At 42.1% G+C, this 20,239-nt stretch overlaps 1 protein-coding gene across 4 annotated transcripts in view; it reads right to left on the bottom strand.

Moving 5' to 3' along the window:
* Positions 1–20,239, bottom strand: part of PSD3 (pleckstrin and Sec7 domain containing 3) — a 463,075-nt gene that overhangs the window by 323,996 nt on the left and 118,840 nt on the right. For all 4 annotated transcript variants that reach the window (XR_010377299.1, XM_064477400.1, XM_031439999.2 and 1 more), the window contains exon 2: positions 19,453–19,561. Coding sequence is in view for 3 of the 4 variants with exons in the window: in XM_064477400.1 (XP_064333470.1) it covers positions 19,453–19,561 (109 nt within the window). In the remaining variant the exon portion in view is untranslated. The remainder of the gene's footprint in view (positions 1–19,452; positions 19,562–20,239) is intronic.

The raw sequence follows: 20,239 nt of genomic DNA, 5'->3' as shown, positions 1-20,239 counted from the left end.
TCTTGCCTGTAAATTCATTTGCTTCTTATAAGCAGTGATTAGCACTGTTGGGTACATGGCAAATACTCAATGATTATCTGTAAATTAATTAAATGTATTAAATGAAAGAAACTTATTTCCTGCCCCTTCTCCCTCTGCCACCACTATCCAGATATAAGAACTAAAACTATACAAATCTCAGTCTGTAACAAATTCTGGGGAACCTTCCATCACAGAGAATCTTTAGTCATTCTGTCTTTAAAGAGAAAATTAAAACAGGATCTCAATTTTCTTTTTTTAATTATATTCATTGTGACCAGGCATAAGTCAGAGTTCACCACACAGTTGGACGGCTAATGGGTCACAGTTTAAATATTTAACAATCCATCATTGGGACGGTAAGCTCTCTAAATCGCTTTTCCTGGTAAACCTGTGCCCTGAGCCGTCCCTACTCATTTGCTAGGCCTCCTTTTAACAGAAACATTTTTGTGAAATAGTTTGCAAAGTCCCTGATGTATTGAAACAAAAGCTAATATGCCTTAATGCTTGACCCTGGCCTCCCTGACACCACTGTCTTACCAAGTGACCTAATGCAGACTGGATATTTCAATACAGGAACAGCATAAGCACAGCAAGGGGAAGAAGCCTGTCGGGGGAGGCGCAGACAAAGAGGCTATGGACGAACCGGTGCTGGGTCTTGTTCACTGTTATTCTGAATCTTGCCAAGAAATCTTTCCTAATTCCACAATGTTGAAATCAAATAGAAAATTTGTGTCAGTGTGTGCATGTATTTTTCACTTCTGCCATACTCCCGGCATTATCACTTCCTTCTGCTGGGATGTGGGAAGTGGGCTGCTGAACGTTACACTGCAAGGAAAAGGGGCAGCTCGGTGCTCCGACTACAGCATGTGGAGAATTTGGATATTTCCTAAGACTCGGAGGACCGCCCATCGAGAGTCTCCTCGCCTCCTAATTTAATGGCCCTAGTGCTGCCAAGTGAAAGAATAGTGGACTAAACAATCCAGTGCCTCAGGCCACACCTGCTGTCCCTTCCAAAGGAAAAACACAAGGAGCTATTGCGCTGCATAAACATCCCTCAGGAAACAATGAGCGAGATGGGACCTGCGAAGCTATAAAGACCAAGAGTTAAATTTTTTTTAGTAGAGAAATTGTGCCTTCAAATGATGTCTAGCATGCAAAACAGACCAGGGGGGTGCCTTTGAGTGACTGGGGCAGGGCATGGACTCATCCCACCACCTCCTCATGCCCCAGCCCTCGGGGAGACACAGGGACCTTAAGCTGAAGAGTTTTTAAAAGTGAAGCCAGAAAAATTAAACAGTTATTCAATAACATACTACCAATTAACGACAAAGTCAGAATTACAGCCCACCTTCACATGAAGTTAGGAGACTGGTGGAGTGGCCCCTGGTCTGACTCTGTGATGCTGCAGGATGTGGTGGGAAGACTCAGGCTCTGAAGTCACCCTCAAGTTGGCATGTCAGCTCCATGACTTACTTGCTGTGTAACCTGAGGTTAAATTATTTAAATCTCAGTGAGTCTCCTCTATGAAATAAAGGGGGTGGGCGAGGGGCATTAGCATCAGAGGACTCTTCTGAGGTTTAAAGGATAACTAATTAAAAATTTCCCAGTAGAGTATCTTTCAAATAATAAGGGTGTTATTATCTGATAAATTAGAAGATGGAAATCTTTATCTTTGCTCTCCAAATGGCATTTTATTTTTCTTACAATTCACATCTCAAGTATATACATATTTATATATATATATATATGTACCCACACATACATATATATGTATATACATATATATGTAAGAGAACTCAAGATTGAACCAAAAAATTAAGAAAAATATGCCACTCACTTTGTCAGCCTATATCATAGTTTCATACAGGAAAAAACAAATACAACAACTAAAAAACTATCAGTTAAGAAATAGCCAATTTAGGGCCCTCCACATTAACCTTTCAATTATTATACCTCCAATAATACTGATTTCTTCAGAATACTGACTTCTGCAAAATTCACATATGAGAAAAAACAACACTCCAGACAGGGTTTCATATTATTATTTTAATGCACCTATATTCAAGCATTATTATAATCAGGGTCCTACCAAAGCATCCATCTGAGAGTAGAGCTGGTTAACATTTCTATTTCAAAAACATAAATGTTTTTGCCATAAAAATTCCAAATCTTTAATTTCTTAATACCATAAGGAGATTAAGATACAACAGATATTTAAGGGAGATCTGACCACCACTGGAATTTTTATAAACCTCTAGATTAGATTAAGCAGAAAAAAAGAAAGCGTATTAACTGCCCTCCAAAACAAATCTGAAAGAAATCTGTAGCAGGAAAAGCAAACAGCACTTTGACACTTGGTAACTGCTACTAAAAAGTGATACACATTCCGTCCACCAGAGGGAAGTGTTGTCCAACTATTAACAGAACTCGGGAGCACAACTTTGTACTTAAAAAAAACAACGCTGCAGTTTCTGACCGCTCCTTCATGCTCACTCACAGCTGATGCTAAAGCTCAAATAGGTGGGGAACAGCGGCAGCTGGGACCCTAACATGTCATCACATTCACGCCATCACAAGTCCCTGCATCCCTGCACCACTCTCCGTGGCAGACACAGGGGGTCTGACCCCACCGTCCCCCTGGCCACCCTTACTAACAGAACTCCCAACTTTCGGCTGGGCGCGTGGCCGCTATGCATGAAGGTTACGTTTTCGGCACTTGAGCCACCTGTGGCCGTGGTGCCATGCTATAAGCAATGCGCTGTAACTGGAGTGCTCTGTGGTAATTCTCCAAAACATCCTTAAATTACAGGCGGCACGTGCCCCTCTGCTCTTCTGACTCTCCACTTCCTCTTTCGTGCTCTTAGGAGTGTGGCTAGAACCCACGCCAGGAGATGAGAAATGTCAGAAGGATGGCAGACCGAAGAGCTCCAAGGAGTCAGGATCCTCTGACCCTGTATGACCACCACCGAGCTCTCAATCACCCATCTGGATTCCTTTCAAAGGAGAGAAGGGTAAGCTTTTATTTTAAGCCACTGGTACGTGTGTGTACCTTCCCAGCAAGGTACTCTCCTCCGCTCTTGCCGTAACTGCAATCCAATCTCTACACTGCTAGCTACCAGACTGACTCCCTAAATCCCAAATATGAAGACTCAGCTCCTCATTTTAACAATCAGTGAAACACTTAACTCTGCAGCGTGGCACATAACACCATTCACAGCCTGGTCTGAGCCTGCCCGGAGCCTTCTCCCTCATCCCTCCCCTGCTGACACCGGCTGCTCTCAACAGCCTTGGTCTTCAAGGCACCACATCTTCACATGCGCTTCTTCCACTGTCTGAAATGTGTCTTCCCAGCACCCATCCCACCTTGGCCTCAAAAACCCTGCCCAGATAATCAGCTCTCCTGGGAAGCCTTCCCTCCAGGCTGACTTAGGTGTGCCCCAGCAGCCTTCCAGAGCTCGCTGTTCTTACCTCTCCTGTGGCGGGAATCACACACTGTTAGATCCACCACATGACTGGTCTGTTTCCCCAACCAGCCTCATAGGCAGACCGAACACGTGTCTCCAGGCCTCTAGGCCAGCAACTGCAGGTATTCACCGCTCACTGAAGAAGGAAATGCCCTCAGGAGTGCCTTCACTCATCTTGAAAGAAATTTTGGCAGCTGACATAAGTGAAAACACAGACCTCTAGATTCTTTGCCCAGGCTTGCCTCTGGTACATCAGCACCTCCCCAACTGTGTTCCAATAACATCCGTTTAGGGAACGTTAGTAATGTTAGTAACATGTGGGTTTCCAGCCACCCAAGGCAACTTTCAGCTCCACTACCCACAGGAAGGCCATCACCTCAGCCTCCCCCGTATGGTCCCCACCCCAGAGCCAGCTCACATCTGGGGAGGACTCCCTAACTGTCCTGGTACTTTTAAGAATCCTTTAAAATTCAGGCTGAAGATCATCCTTAAACCCACCAGTCTACAATCTTCTCTATTTGCCTTTCTAAAAATAGAGTTTTATCTCTTAAACTTTGTTAGCACTTATCCCTTTCTCTGTGACTTCTGAGGGGTACCGAAGGGGGATCTGAACTTCATCAGTGTGCACAGCGTCTCAGGACACAACCCCTCAGGGCTCACACTCACGAGAAAGGGGCAGGTGAGTCCCCTCCCGGGACTTATCAGCAGTGTTTGCTCTGCTGTCTCCAACAAGCTGACTGCTCTCCTGATGGAGTAGGAACTTCAACTCTCCGCCTCCCTCAGGAATCTCTTACCATGACCTCACTCACCTTCAGAAAGGAGCCGAGCCTTTTCCTCGGTGTGTGTCTGTCAGACACCGTGTGGTTTCTGCACCTACCTACCCGAGAGCGGACGGCTGCTCTGAATCAGCTAGGGGGCTGATTGGGGCTGATTACAGTAGCACATTTCTGGGTCACACACCAAAATCAGAGTTACTGGGGTGAGGTTCAAAAATCTAAATTGTTTTATCAGCCTTTCTGAGGTGTAAGTGACAAAATTGAGGGAATTTAAAGTGTGCAGGGTGATGATGTGAAATACATATACAGTGTGAAGGAAGAATCTCAACTTTTAGTAAGCATCCCAACCCTCCAAGGCGTCAGCACATCTCCGCGGGCGGGGCGGGGCTGCCAGAGCCCAGACACGCCCACCTGCAGCCAGAAGCGGCTGCCTTCATTCACTTCAGCATGCAATGCAAATACCATTTTCTAAGTGAGCCACAAGGTAGAAAAAGTTCGTAGACTTCCTAGAATTTTCTAGAGAACTATTAAATTAGTATTTTGAAGGGAGGTTCACAATGATCATTTTCAAAACCTCCACAGGCCAGTCTGACGTGCACTCCTGGTTACGAACCATTGCTTTAAAATAGCAATTCTCAACTCTTTAAGAGCGAAAACACCTTTTTACAAGAAATATTTTGCAATGCCTTCTTCATTATCCTGAAGTGAATTCACAAATAAATATAAAAACAATCAACAGTATGATTTACTAAAAGTGTACATTCAGTGCTTTACTAAACGAAACACAGAGGAGAAATAAACCTGACATCCTCATTATGCATGTGCTCAGGCCAGTCGCAGGCCTGCTTGTACCTACACGCAGACTCACCCGGAAAGCCAGGCTCGAGGGTGGACTGCAGGTGTGTTGAACTGACAGCTCAACAGCACAGTTATTACCTTGTGGGGCATGGTATTTTGGAATTGTGAACAGTTTCTAGTAAACTTCCAAACAAAATGAAGTAAAATCTTCCCTTGACTTACACAGTAGTTGTAATCCTAGAAAATTCACTGATTCTTAAAAACTACGTAAAACAATTCTGTTTATGTATCCTAAGTCCAGATCGTTAGAAACATGTTTATCGCCTACCAGAGCATCCACCGGACATCCAAAGCCATGAGTACTGGGGACAATCCCTCCTCGCGCAGTACCATCCCACCCAGTGCCGCATGCCTGGCGTCCCAGCCACTTACCCGTTAAACGCCAGTAGCCAGGCCTCACCCCCAGTCACTGTAACAATTATAAACATCCCCACGAATTTCAAAAAAAGCTGCTTTAAAATGACCATTCCACCTTCCCTAGCAGTGGGAACACAGGCACCTGCGTCAGGCTGCAGGGCCGCTTTCTCTTGTGCTGCTGTCTTCACTATAATGGCCCCAAAATCTCTCCCTATTCCACCTGTACAGTAATGTTCTCCAAAGCAGTACTTACCCGAATACCAGCATGACACAAATTGCTGATGAAATTCTCATGAATGGACAAACATCACAGGTCTGGGTAACTTCACAAATTCTTGAAAATCTAGTGCACACTATTTTTTTTACAACAAAATCATGCTTTCCTATTGACATTACAATTTTAATTTCAGAGATATCCTCACTTATCTGATCTTCAATGGGGAGTGGTTCCTAAGCACTTCAGCTTTGAATGTCAGTAAAACATATCAAACTATAGTTCAAATGTATTAAAGGATTCCGCAATGAATCCTGCTAGTATCAAAATGGTTTATAAACAGCTCAAGTAATTTCCTTTTTAAATACAGTCGTTCTTAAAGCCTGTCTGTGCATCGCTGGGGGGCTGCTTAACAACTGAGAGATGCCTGGGTCCCTTGCCCACAGACTCTGATCGCATAGGCCTGGAGAAGATAGGCCCAAGAATCTTTGTTCTTTTAAAAATCTACAGGTGGTTCTCACACTGGCAGGGGCAAATCCAGTTTTGTGGCTCCTGAATCTTACAAAATTTGGGGTACTCTCTTTATGAGAAAGAAGAAAAAACTGCAAAGCCACTTAAGGCCTTGGCAAAGCCCCATGCATTAACTTCATGGTATATCCACCTCTGGATGCTAGCCAGGGTTGCAAAGCAGGACATGAGAATCACTATTGGAAAACATGATAGAAAGTAAAAAGCCATGTACCAGTAAGACTTTAAAGCAGAGACCTTAAGCCCAAATGCCTACAAGCTTCAGGAGTTCACAAAAATGTAAAGCAGGCAAAGCAGGGGACAACACAGGAGGGGTGGTGACTGCAGGTGGGGAGTACCTGAGCACTGAAGACACCACCGTCTAGGGCCAGCACCAACGCCCGCTCAGTGGTGCATCCCAGATTTTCCAGCAGAAGCCTGAAGTCAGGATTTTTACATGAAATCTCCCAATTTTTAAGTTAGCTCAATTTTTCATTAAAACACTGGCTAGGCCAAATAAAACATGAGAAAAAGAAGCCAGTCGGTAACGTCTCCTTTACTAAAAGAAGGGAAACAATATCACCCACCTAAAAATAAAAGGAAACTTAAGACTGGATAGTTGATTTAAGAAACGGTGAAGGGACACACTGCTAAAAGCATACTTTCTAAGGTAATTCTTATGTTACAGCAACCTGAATCCCATCGAGGGGCCAAGTGATACTTGGAGGGCTGGAGAACTCGGGTTTATCATGCCGGCAGGCCCAGAGGAGTTAACACTCCAAGCTCTGTACCCCATCTGTAGGTTTACACAGGCTTTTATAGGGTTTTAGGTTTCAATTTTCATGCCACATGCAAATGAGGTGTTAGAAATGCACCAATCAGGAGTGAGCTTTTGGGAACCAATGGAATTTTAGGGGTAAGTTTCGTTTTCCAAGAAGCAATCCATTTTACAGAAGCGCAAAAGCAGGAAGGCAATGGCCGTTGCCTGGGAGGTCTTGCTGGTCCCTTTGTGGGTTTTTGCCCCTTCACTTACACCTGACAATGAAAAATTTTGTCCAGGGATCCAACCTGAGGACCCAAATTTACTCTAAAACATCCTCACAGCACTCAAAGAGCTCTGTAAGTCAAGAAAAGACTAGCTCTCCAATCTAAAACACATGAAGAGGAGAATCTTAAATGAATCCTTAATAGATAAGTACATAAAAGAAGTCTGACCTCAATTACATTTGGTGCCACACACTTCTGGAGATAAAAGCTCTCTATTCTAATTGAGACGCACTGTTTCAATGATGCTCCAGAGTTGATTTGATTTCACTTTCAAACAAGTCAAATCCTGCCCCTCAGTTTTTCAATGGCTGCTTTAATGAAAAATACAATGAACACTGGTTCCCAAAAGTGGATCCCCCAGGCAAAATTTAAAAAAATTAAAAGACAGTCGGAACAAGCTTTTCAACACGCCCTTCAGATTGATGTGTGCAACACTCCTTAGCCATCTCAGCATCTAAAACACCAGGCAGGTCCAATGAAGTAGCTGAAGCTACTGTATACAGCTCAGGGTGCAGACCTGCGAGCCGAGGTGGGTACGATGGAGGCACTGACTTAACCTTTACACCAAAAACTGCAGCCAAAGAGAAAGTTAGTTGCTTCCTGGCCCACTCTGCCAAGCCAAAGCAGACTACTGAAAAACACTGCCAATCAAGCGGGGTCTGTGGAACAGCTCAAATAACAGGGGACATCTAGCCAGTTTAACAGTTTAATAAGGGCCGAGGAATAGTGAGCTCGTCTAACATAGGGTTGTATACAGTTCTGAAAAATCATTTTTCTGCTTTCCACACTGGGAAGGAGGCTGGGGAGTGGAAAGGAAGGGTCAAACTAAATAAAATGTGCCAAGGATAGAGGATTTACTAAAACACCAGGCATAAAATTATAAATCAACTTGGATCTGTGGTGGAGACAAGAAAAGAACTCAATAGAAGACCCTACAATTAATGGATTTGTCATCTGTTGCTTTGTAAACCTGTGGTTTTCTACACCAGCCCACACTCTTGCTAGAGCAACGGCTCCTAGCATTCCTGGGTCCCGAGGCCAGGTGCGCAGATGAAGGGAGGGCCTGGGCAGCGTTAAACTGCAGCGCTGCTTCCTGTGCGCCTTGCTCTCCAGGGATACTGTGCGTGTGGTAAGGTGTCCACCTGGTCTACCTTCCCCACCACTTTCTATCGTTAAGAATTGCTCAGCCTCTTCACACTACAAGCAAAAATTAACTCAAAATGGATCCCAGACCTAAACGTCAGAGTTAGAACTATGAAACCGAGAAGGAAACATAGGAGTAAACCGTCTTCACCTTGGATTAGGCAACAGATTCCAAAAGCATAAGCAACAAAAGAAGTAGAGAAACTGAACTTAATCAAAATTTTAAGTGTTCGTGCTATAAAAGATACTATCAAGAAAATGAAGACAATCCACATAATGAGAGAAAGTATTTCCAAATAATAGATCTGATAAAGGATCTGTATATAGAATACATAAAGAACTCTTACATTTCAATTATAAAAAGACAAACCAATTAAAAACTGGGCAAAAGATTTGAATGTCTCCAAAATCTAAATTTTCTCCGAAGAAGATATAAAAAAAGACAGTTAGCACATGAAAAGATGCTCAACATCATTAACCATTAAGGAAACTCAAAACAAAACCACAATAAGGTACCACTTTTCATCCACTAGGATGCCTGCTGAAGGGGGGTGGGTGGTGCTACAGAGTGACTGCTGGTGGGTACAGTCTCTGCTTTCTGGGGTGATGAAAATGTTCTCAAGTTAGTTGTGGTGATGGATGCATAACTCTGTGAATACACTAAAAAACACTGAACTTCACACTTTAAATGAATTAATTATACATTATGAGTTATAGCTCAAAAAAGCTACTAAAAAGTAGTATGGAAGTTCCTCCAAAAATTAAAACTAGAACTACCATAGGATCCAACAATCCTACCCTGAGTACTTAGCTGAAGGTAACAAAAACATTAACTCAGAAGGATATCTGCACCTCCTGCTCACTGTAGCATTATTCACAAGAGCTGAGACATAGGAACAACTAAGTGTCTGCAGATGGATGAGTAGTTAAAGGAAATGTATATATACAGCGAAATATTATTCAGCCATGAAAAGGAAATCCTCCCAACATGGATGAGCCTTGAGGGCATTATGCTAAGTGAGATATCTCAGACAGAGAAAGACAAACACTGCATGATGTCACCTATGTGTGGAATATAAAAAAGTGAAACTCATGGAAACAGTAGGCTGGTGGTTACCAGGGGCTGGGGGATGGGAAAAATGAGGAGATGTTAGTCAGTGGGTATAAACTTCCAGTTAAAAGATTAGTAAGTTCTAGGGATGTAATGTACAACAGCATGACTATAATTAACAATACTGTACTGTAAACTTAGAATTTGCTGAGAGTAGATTTTAAACATTCTCACCACCAAAAAAAAAAAAAAGTAATTATGTGATGTAATGGATGTGCTACCTTAATGTGATGATCACTTCATAATATATACATACATCAAATCATTACATTGTACACCTGAAACTTACACAATGCTGCTTGTCAATTCGATCTAAATAAAACTGGAGAAAGACAAGAAAACTGTTCGGGCTTCAGGGCCACCATGGCCAACAGGGACACAAGTTTGTCTCCTCTCCTTCCCCCATTAAAATGACAGCAAATTTCAAAAGAAAGTAAGTTCATAACAGTGCTGAGAAAAAGAGGAACACGACTAAGCCATAGATTTGAGTGAGTCTGTCAGACTAAGAGGGCTGGGAATACAACCACAGACAAAACAGAGCAGAAGTCACAACCCAGAGGCCTCAGTCATCCCAAAGGTGGAGCCACAGAGAAGCTCCCAGCCCCAGAGGTGGCAGGTGTCCACCCTGGAAGGGGAAGCAGAGCAGACATCACTGTGATTTACTGCAGAATCACCTGCAGGATGGGAACAGCTTCCCACCTTGGCTGCTCTCCCGCCTTCCTCCCCTTCCCAGGGGCCTGCTAGCATCCAGTGCTCAGCCCGCTCTGACAGGCAGCCCGCCTGGCCCTGTGCCCATCCACACCCCTCACCTCGCCTCACTGAGGGAAGCGGCCTGCTGGGGACGTGTGCTCCACACTACAGAGAAACCCCAGCTGCCCACGTTTGGGAACTCAGTCTCGTTTCCTGTACAGGAACAGAAAAACAAGCTCCAACAGACATCTGGAGAAAAATGGTGATTTCCAAGGGCAGTTCCAAGATTTAATGAAACACAACTGACCCTAGATGAAGCAGAACTTCAGGAAACAGAAGGTAATTGTAGAAGAAAAACTCTAATTTTTTAGAGAATTCAAATAATAACACATCCATAAAAGAATAGACTGCAATGAAAACTGAGTGATCAGAGAATGGCAGAGTTCTTGAAATTATAAATATAATTATCAAAATAAAAATTCCATTCGAAAAAATAGAAGTTGACATTTTAAAATGGGAGAGAAAAACTAAGAGACATTGAAGATTAATCCAATTCAAGAGAACCAACATCTATCTTACAGGAATTTCAGAAGTTACAACCATTTTAAAAATAGAGGGGAGATAGATTTTTTAAAAATAATAGAACAAGTATTTCCAGAGCTAAGATATGACCCAAAGAGCTTAGCAAGTGCACAGAAAGAACAATTAAAAGACGTCTGCCTTCTGACAGGTACAAGGGCCGGGGCAGAGAAACCTTAGAAGTGTCCAGAGAGCGAGTAGACCCTGCACAAAGGAGCAAGCCTCACTGTCGCATCAGGGTCAACGAATGACAAGGAAAAGCAGGGGACGCCTTCAGAGTTCTGCAGGGAAGTGAGCTGGACTCGAGTCCAATGGAGCAAGCAGTGAAGCATAAAAACAAAACTGTGATTTCAAGACACACAAAGGTTTAGGAATTTTAACCCCAGAATCTCTCGGAAAGTACTGCTAAAGGATATATTCTAGCAAAAAAAAATAAAGACCCCAAGAATGAGGCATGGGATCCAAGACACAGGACATCTAACAAGAATGCAATGAAGAATTCTGTTCAAGTCCAAGGGGAAAAGGGGAACAGTTGTACAGAGGCCTAGAAACTTAAGGCACAAGTGAGGACAAGCTGTCAGAGGGGCCGAACTGCCTGTTACAGATAGTCCAGTCACCCTCCCCTCTCCTCCCTGCTCTGGGGGGCCTATTACCCCAGAGCAGCGGAGGCCACGGGCATGGGACCCGCTTCTCTCTCACTTCAGCTCCAGCTACACTGCCTGGATTCTGCGCTCTGTAAATGCTCATGTTAGGTCCTAAATGTTTAGAATCAACCTGTAATGAAAGCACAAAAGATTCTGCTATACTGTAGTTCTAGAACAGGATGTGATGCTCCCGGCCCCGTAAAAGTGAAGGGGGTCTCGCTGGTGGCTGAGTCTGTAAGGAAAGCAGGGCGGGCAGCGGGTGCTGAGATGGCATACGACACACAGTTTCAAACAGTAACATTTAAAAACCATAAATGTAGGGGGGAGGTTCTAGCTCAAGTGGTAGAGGGGGTGCTTAGCATGCATGAGGTCCTGGGTGTGATCCCCAGTCCCTCCTCTAAAAATAAATAAATAAACCTAATTACCTCCCCGCCCAAAAATAACTAAAAAATTAAATCAAATTAAAACCATGAATGTAACCAAGAAAAAAACTAAAAATAAGAATACAACTTGTGGTATAGGGGGTGGCTGGGAGCCAAATTCCTTTTCTCTTATTATAGAATTAATAGATACTTCTGTCAATAAAGTAAGAAACACAGGTGTAAGCACACTATCTACAAAGCAACTACCACTAAAGCTTTAAAAAAAAAAAAAAAAAAAGGAAGCCAAAGTAGAAGGAAAAAGAAAGAGGGGAAGAGAACAGCAGTTGTCAAAAGTCACTGCAGATGAAGGGGAGAGGGCACCAGTCCCACTGAGGAGTGAGTGAGTGAGGAGCCAGGAGAGGCTGAGAGACCAAAGCCCAGCACGGCCCCAGGGGGACGCAGGGCGAGGAGGGGGATTCGCACTGGCTCGTGCGTAGTTTAGGGAAGCTACATTTTTCAGATTATACACATGTATTATTTTGGTAATAAAACTTAAAATTCATATTGAAAATTAAAAACAAATGCCTACATCTAAGCAATGCATTTTCACCTATTAAATGTGGTGCAGTGTTCTGTCTCAGATGGTAACCACTCAGTGCAGAAGGTGGGGTGGGGGGGCGGATACCCCAGAGGAGACTCAGCCCTAGAACAATCTTTGTTAAGCAATTTGTTAAACAGGGATTTTAGTTTTGTTCAACTCTCTACCCCCAAGACCTAGAAAAAGACCTGGCAAAGAGTAACCACCTTTTATGTTTATTGAATAATGAAGAAACCTGTGTGCACCTTTGGGTATGGAACATACAAACAGAAAAAAAGCTGGAAGTAAGCTTTACCAAAATGAGAACATATCTCTTGGATGATGAGTGCTCAGTTTTTTTGATTTTTGTTTTCCTTTTCACTTGTCTACATACAACGTTTGAGACGTTGTGGAAGCAGGGATCAGAAAGAGTTCATTAGTCCTCACCAAATGTAAACCCAATATTGTGCAATTAACCCACCATTTTTTAAAACTTCACTATGTACATTTCCATTGTCTGTTTCTGCTCATATATGCATGCCTCTCCTTCATACTTTTATCATAATGGTTTTTCCCCCTTTGATCTCTTAAACAAACCTATGATGGTTTCAGAATATTCTACTGTCTGTAGTTCCTTGGGTCTTGGTTTTCCTTTCGCTGTGCACACTGACCTTCCCTTCCACGGAATTTCCTTCCTTTTTGCACTTTATTCCACTTTATCGTGAGCTGGTCCATTTCAGGGTCACTGATTTATTTATTCGTATGAGAGTCTTCTCTGTCCTGGCTGTGAAAGCGTCCCTCTGGGTGGTTCTGCATTTACTTTAGCGGCAACCTGTGGGGAGTTTCACTTGCCCAACACCAGCTGTGTCCATTTCTAGATCCTACATGATGATACACATGGAACTCTGCCCAACCTGGGCTGCAGGCTTGGGTTTCCGTTCCACAGCAGTGACTCTCCCTCTCAGAGCTCTGGAAAGACAGTTTACCAACCCCTAACTGCCTCACCTCCTCCCTGGCCTCCACCTGATTCTAAACTACATGCCCCTGAACAAGTTCTTCAATATTTCTGAAGCATATTTCCTCACCTACTTATCTCAAAATGTTTAAAAATCAATAGAGACTGTAGGAGTGAGATGCTGTAAACTTCCAAGAGCTAATACAACAAGCTGGTTCCCTGCTCAGCATCCCACAGGCCTGTCACTTCCTCACTTCCACCTGCCACCTGCTCTCCCTGCAAGTTGAGGAACAGCCTTACTCTCCTTCAAAGACTTTCTCAAGCATTTCTTCCCTCTGGATTTTTACCAAAGAGAAAGACTGACCATTCTGGCCATTTGATACTGCCTTAGGAAACCTGCAAAGAACACATTTTCTCCAAACGATGCCCACCTCCTGTTAGAGTGGACTCCACGTGAACTAGTTAGAGAAGCCAGCTGGTCAACCTAGGTGCAGCAACCGGGAGAAGAAAGGTGTGAATGTCCCCTCACCTAACGACACAGCCTCGCCTGCCGTCAGCCCCAGGTGGGCTCCTGCGGCACCCCCTTTTTCATCTCTTTGCAGGTCAGTGCAGCTCCACAAATATGCCAGTAGCTGACTGGAATGGAAGCGGGGAACCTACCTCTGGTGACTCTCCTCCCTGCCCCATTAAGTCACTGCACTACGGAGGTCACACATAGCCCAAAGCCTCTCAACAATTACCAACTGCGTTCTAGCCCTTGGAAAGCTCGAAGGCTGCGACAAACCCCAGAAAGCAGCGGGACGGAGAAAGCAGAGGAGCAGGTCACCTCTTTCCATTCACCATGTGGATGAGCAGACCATGAGAATCCAGATCTCAGTTCCCAGGCAAGGGACTCTGCCCACTGTTCACATGCGCTCCTGAACCCCATCCAATGCCCTTACCTCCTGTCACTGATTCAAAACCCCTACAATAAGCAATGGCTTGCACATCATATTGAATTGTCCTCCCCAGAGCCTCCCACCCTCAGCCCAGGTTAAGTCCCTGCTGAGCGGCAAAGCCAAAGCCTCCTCTCCCTATAGCAGCGACACTTCCCTTGGGCATAACTAGGGTCACGAACCAACTGACCTCCCCTGACCTGGCTGCATCACCGCCAGGCTACTGCCCGAATATTACTGGGGATGCAGTCAAAAAGCACTGTTGGCATTTCCATTTCTCCAGCAGGCTCTTTCTGGAGCACTTAAGACAGTTTGTCACTTATTTAATCCACTTAAAAAAAAAAAAAAAAAAAAAAGAAAGGCCTCTATGTGGGAAGAGGTATGCCTATCAATCAAATTCAAATAAAAACACTGCCCTAGTCTCTCTATTAACTTTTCCTAAGTCTTCTGAGTTTGGGCAGGTCAATATAAAGAAACTCAAAGAGTATTTTTGAAATGATAAAACTGTGCCATCCAATATACAGATTCAATGCAATCCCTGTCAAATTACCAATGACACTTTTCACAGAACTAGAACAAAAAAAATGTTAAAATTTGTATGGAAACACAAAAGACCCAGAATAGCCAAAACAATCTTGAGAAAGAAGAACGAAGCTGGAGGAATCATGCTCCCTGACTTCAGACTATACTACAAAGCTACAGTAATCAAAACAGTGTGGTACTGGCACAAAAACAGACACATAGATCAATGGAACAGGACAGAAAGTCCAGAAATAAACCCATGCACTTACAGCCAATTAACCTAGAACAAAGAAGGCAAGAATATATACAATTGAGAAGAGACAGCCTTTTCAGTAAGTGCTGCTGGGAAAACTGGACAGCTACCTGTAACAGACTGAAATTAGAACATTCTGTAACATCATACACAAAAATAAACTCAAAATGAATTAAAGACCTAAATGTAAGACCAGATGCTATAAAACTCCTAGAGGAAAACAGGAGATAAATCACAGTGATTTTTTTTTCAAACCAGCTCCTAAAGTAAAGGAAATAAAAACAGAAATAAACAAATGTGATCTAATTAAACTTAAAAGCTTTTGCACAGCTAAGGATACCATCAACAAAATGAAAAGATAACCTACAAAATGGGAGAAAATATTTGCAAATGATGTGACCAACAAGGGACTAATTTCCAAAATATACAAATAGCTGATATAGCTTAATATCAAAAAAACAAGCAACCCAATCAAAAAATGGGCAGTAGACCAAAACAGACATCTCTCCAAAGAAGACATCCAGGTGGCCAACAAGCACATGAAAAGATGCTCAACATCACTAATTGCTAGAGAAATGCAAATCAAAACTACAGTAAGATATCACCTCATACCAGTCAGAATGGCCATCATTCAAAAGTCCACAAACAATAAATGCTAGAAAGGGTGTGGGGGAAAAAGGAACCCTCTTACACTGCTGCTAGGAATGTAAATTGGTGCAGCTACTATATAGGACAGTATGGAGATTCCTCAAAAAGCTAAAAACAGACTTAACCTATGATCCAGCAATCCCACTCCTGGGCATATATACAGAGGAAAATACAATTCGAAAATACACATGCACCCCAATGTTCACAGCAGCACTATTTACAATAGCCAAGACATGGAAGCTACCTAAATGCCCACTGACAGATGACTGGATAAAGAAAGATGTGGTATATATACAATGGAATACTACTTAGCCATAAAAAGAATGAAAGAATGCCATTTGCAGCAACATGGATGGACCTAGAGATTTCATATTAAGTGAAGCCAGACAGAGAAAGACAAGTATAATATGATGGCGCTTATATGTAGAATTTAAAAAAAAAAAGATACAAATTAGAAACAGAATCACAGACATAGAAAACAAACCATGGTTACCAAGCGGACAAGGTGGGGAAGGACAGATTAGGAGTTTGGGATTAGCAGACACAAATTACTATGTATAACCCAATCCAAAAATGGGCAGAAGATCTAAACTAACAATTCTCCAGTGAAGACATGCAAATGTCCAATAGGCACATGACAAAATGCTCAATATTGCTAATTATCAGAGAAATGCAAATCAAAACTCTAATGAAGTATCACCTCATACCAGTCAGAATGGCCATCATTCAAAAGTCCACAAATGATAAATGCTGGAGAGGCTGTGGAAAAAAGGGAAGCCTCCTACAATGCTGGTGGGAATATTGTTTGGTGCAGCCACTGTGGAAAACAGTATGGAGATTCCTCAAAAGACCAAAAATAGACTTAAATGATTCAGCAATCCCACTCCTGGGTATATATCCAGAGGGAATCTTAATTCGAAAAGACACCTGCACTCCAACGTTCACAGCAGCACTATTGACAACAGCCTATACATGGAAACAACATAAATGTCAGTCGACAGATGACTGGATAAAGAAGTGGTGGTATATTTATACAATGGAATACTACACAGCCATAAAAATAATAAGATAATGCCATTTGCAGCAACATGGATGGCCCTGGAGATTGTCATTCTAAGTGAAGTAAGCCAGAAAGAGAAAAAAATACCAATGATAACACTTATATATGTAATCTAAAAAAAGACAAATGAACTTATTTACAAAACAAAAAGACTCAAAGACATAGAAAACAAACTTATGGTTACCAGAGGAGAAGGGGGTGGGATGGGATACATTGGGAATTCTAGATATGCAGATACTAATTAATATACATAAAACAGACAAACAACAAATTCATACTGTATAGCATAGGGAACTATATTCAGTATCTTGCAGTAAACCTATGGTGAAAAAGAATATGAAAATGAATATATATATGTTCGTGTATGACTGAAGCACTGTGCTGTACACCAGAAATTGACACAACATTGTAAACTGACTACACTTCAATAAAAATAGTTATACACACATTACTACATATAAAATAGATAAACAACAAGGACCTACTATATAGCATAGGGAACTATATTCAATTTGTTGTAATGAGCTATAATGGAAAAACGTCTAAAAAAAATTTTTTTTAATGTACCATCATTACTTTGTGAAGACACAAAAAATGTACTTTCCCAAAGTCAACATAAACTTGCATCTTACACTGCTCCTGCAGCAAGCAAACTTCTGCTGCCCCTTCCAATTTCTAGGTCAATCTGTCTCAACTCATCTAAAAACAGCGCCTGGTGCATCCTCTCCACACACCTAAGTGAAATGCAGACTCTTCACCGTGCCTGAGAAGGCCCTCCTTTCTGAAGGTCATGCCCCCTTCTAAATGGTTATCTTTCTAAACCTCTCTCTCACTGATACGCTTTGCAAACCAACCTGGCTAGTTTCCTCCCTGTTCCTCAAACAGTTTATATTTCCTGCCACCACACCCTCGCTTATACTGTTCCCTCAATCTGAAACGCCCTCCCCTAGAACTCTATTAATCAGAACACTAGTAGGCATTCTTTAAGGAGAGTTCAACTTCCACCTCCTTCTTGAAGTCAACACCAGCGCAGCTGAAAGCAGGCATTCCCTCTAGTCACTGACAGACAGGTTTCTCTCCAACCAGGGAATTAGCTCCCACAGGACGGAGCTATGCCTTCCACTTAGCACCCTCACAGTGCGACCAGCACAGGTGACTAGCACATAGTAAGTGTTCATTAAATACATTTGTTTAACAAACGTACACATAGTGACACACGTGCAGAATGACATCACACCAGAAACAAATGATACCAACCATTTTTACCAAGGTAAATAAGGAGCGGAAGGTTTAAAATGTCATTCTGATCCACCTCAGGTATACTGGGAAAACTACTCAAAACCTATGAATAAAGAAGCCCCAAGAGGGAGGGTATAGCTTAAGTGGTAGAGTGCGTGATTAGCACACACAAGGTCCTGTGTTCAATCCCCAGTACCTCCTCTAAAAATAAATAAGTAAACCTATTTACCTCCCCCACCACCAAAAAAAAAAAAAAAGAAGAAGCCCCAAATGCACCCACCAATAAGTCAAAGGACTATGTGGACATTTGATACTATCTCTAGCTAGGGAAGTAAACATCATGTTTAATCAAGGTCAGAAAAAGCTTAAAGCTTAATCAGCACAAAATCACAACGCGGCATTCAAAGTTAGGGCCATGGCCGGGGAGTTTGAAACAGTCTTGGGGTGATGACGATCAGTATTCCCCATCTGAGAAATAGTGACTGCATGACTAAGGCCTCAGACCTCAAGCCCGGAATGTTAGGCATTTACGCTACATGGTAAATAGCAAGTTTGAAGGCTATGATAAAAGCAGAATCATTTTTTAAAAACAATTTAGCTATTTCATACCTTCAGGAGTCCCCAGTTGGGGACTGAACTATCTAATAAAATATGCATTTTTAGGGTAATGGGAATTATTAAATGGCTGCACCCACAGTGCATTCTTACCCTCCCCAAATATCACGGAGCACCTTACATAATGTCATCTAACATGTAAGTTAAACATGAATAGTTGTCATTTGACTTCTTCAACAGAACAACAGCAACCTTGTCTACCCAAAACAAAAATCATGTCAGACAGTGACAGAGTTTAGGAAAGTCAGGACATACGTCTAAATGTCAACTTCAAAGTTCAGAAACATGATGAAGACAATGAGCACAATAAATAACACTAGCAGCAAACACTTTTATAGCATTTACTACGTGCCAAGCATGGTTCTGAGATCTGTACATATATCAATCTACTTACTTCTCAAAAGAATTCCGATATGTATCACCATAATTCCATTTTACAGATGAGAAAACTGAGGCAAAAATAGCTTAGATAACTTACTCAAGGTCATGTATCTCATAAGGTACAAGGCCAGAATCCACACTCAGAAGGTCTAGCTCCAGAGCCCAGGCTCTCAACCACACGCAACATCCCCTTTCTGTCTAACTCCCAAGACATGCTAGTGTCTATCCCCTTTATCACCTACTGATCGAGTACTTTTTCTCCATTTGCACTGCTGCCTTCCTACCTCTGTGAAACCTGTTTGCTTTAATTGTTCATCAAATAATCCTACACCTTCTTAAGATTTAATAGGATCTTATAGGATGTGATTCTAATGGCCTGTTCTAGGTAATCTCAAGTCAGTTCTTGGTTTGAAGAATTCTCAGCTTTTGAGATTTGAAATTTCAATGGCGCTTCATATTTGTTATCTGAAAGAGGAAGGTAGGTAAACACTTACTAGTATCTGGAGTTTTCTCTTCAGATCTGCCAAATAAAAATTCATATTTGGCCTTGGCAACACTCTGGGAATGTGCTGATGCACTGTTAACCCAAACAAATGTCTCTGCCTGCAAAATTAGAGCAAAATAAAGGCCTCATTAAAAATACATCATAAAATATACATCATAAAGCAATCAACCAACAAGAGAATGGTTATGACATTTCTATGTGATAGAATGCTATACAGCCATTAAAAACGAAACTTGAAAAACAGAACATGACAAAAATCAGAATACGAGGTGATCACAGCAAGATTACAACTATATAAAGAAAAGATAAACATAAGAACATCTATAGGCGAATAAGAAAAATATGAAAAGTTTGGCTTCATTTGGGGGCAGAATTATGGCAGAATTTTTTAAAATTAAGTATGTGCTACTTTTTGTCATGAGAAAACTGTATTTTATATTTAGACACATCATTTTCCAAATGATCATCATTACCCACAGCCCACAGCAGGAATATTTCTGTGTATGTGTTCTGCTAAACTATGTCAACAAAAAGTAGTCTTTCCCCAAAAGAGACCCCATTTTTACATAAGCAGGCATACCATTTAGCCAAACAGAGCATAGAACAGAATTATCAGGCATCCCATTTATACTTATTATCCTAAATTTGAGCATCTGTCCCAGTGTCCTTTGGAAATCCTAAATGCACCTTACGGGAAAGAAAAACTGCAAGGATGAATGAAAGCGGCTCACATCACGACTCTGAGTTCCTATCACCCTCCTCCTGGCTGCTTTAGG

This window comes from Camelus dromedarius, chromosome 22 (genome assembly GCF_036321535.1).
Source record: "Camelus dromedarius isolate mCamDro1 chromosome 22, mCamDro1.pat, whole genome shotgun sequence".
Taxonomy (NCBI): domain Eukaryota; kingdom Metazoa; phylum Chordata; class Mammalia; order Artiodactyla; family Camelidae; genus Camelus; species Camelus dromedarius.
This window is presented reverse-complemented; position numbering and strand designations above follow the sequence as displayed.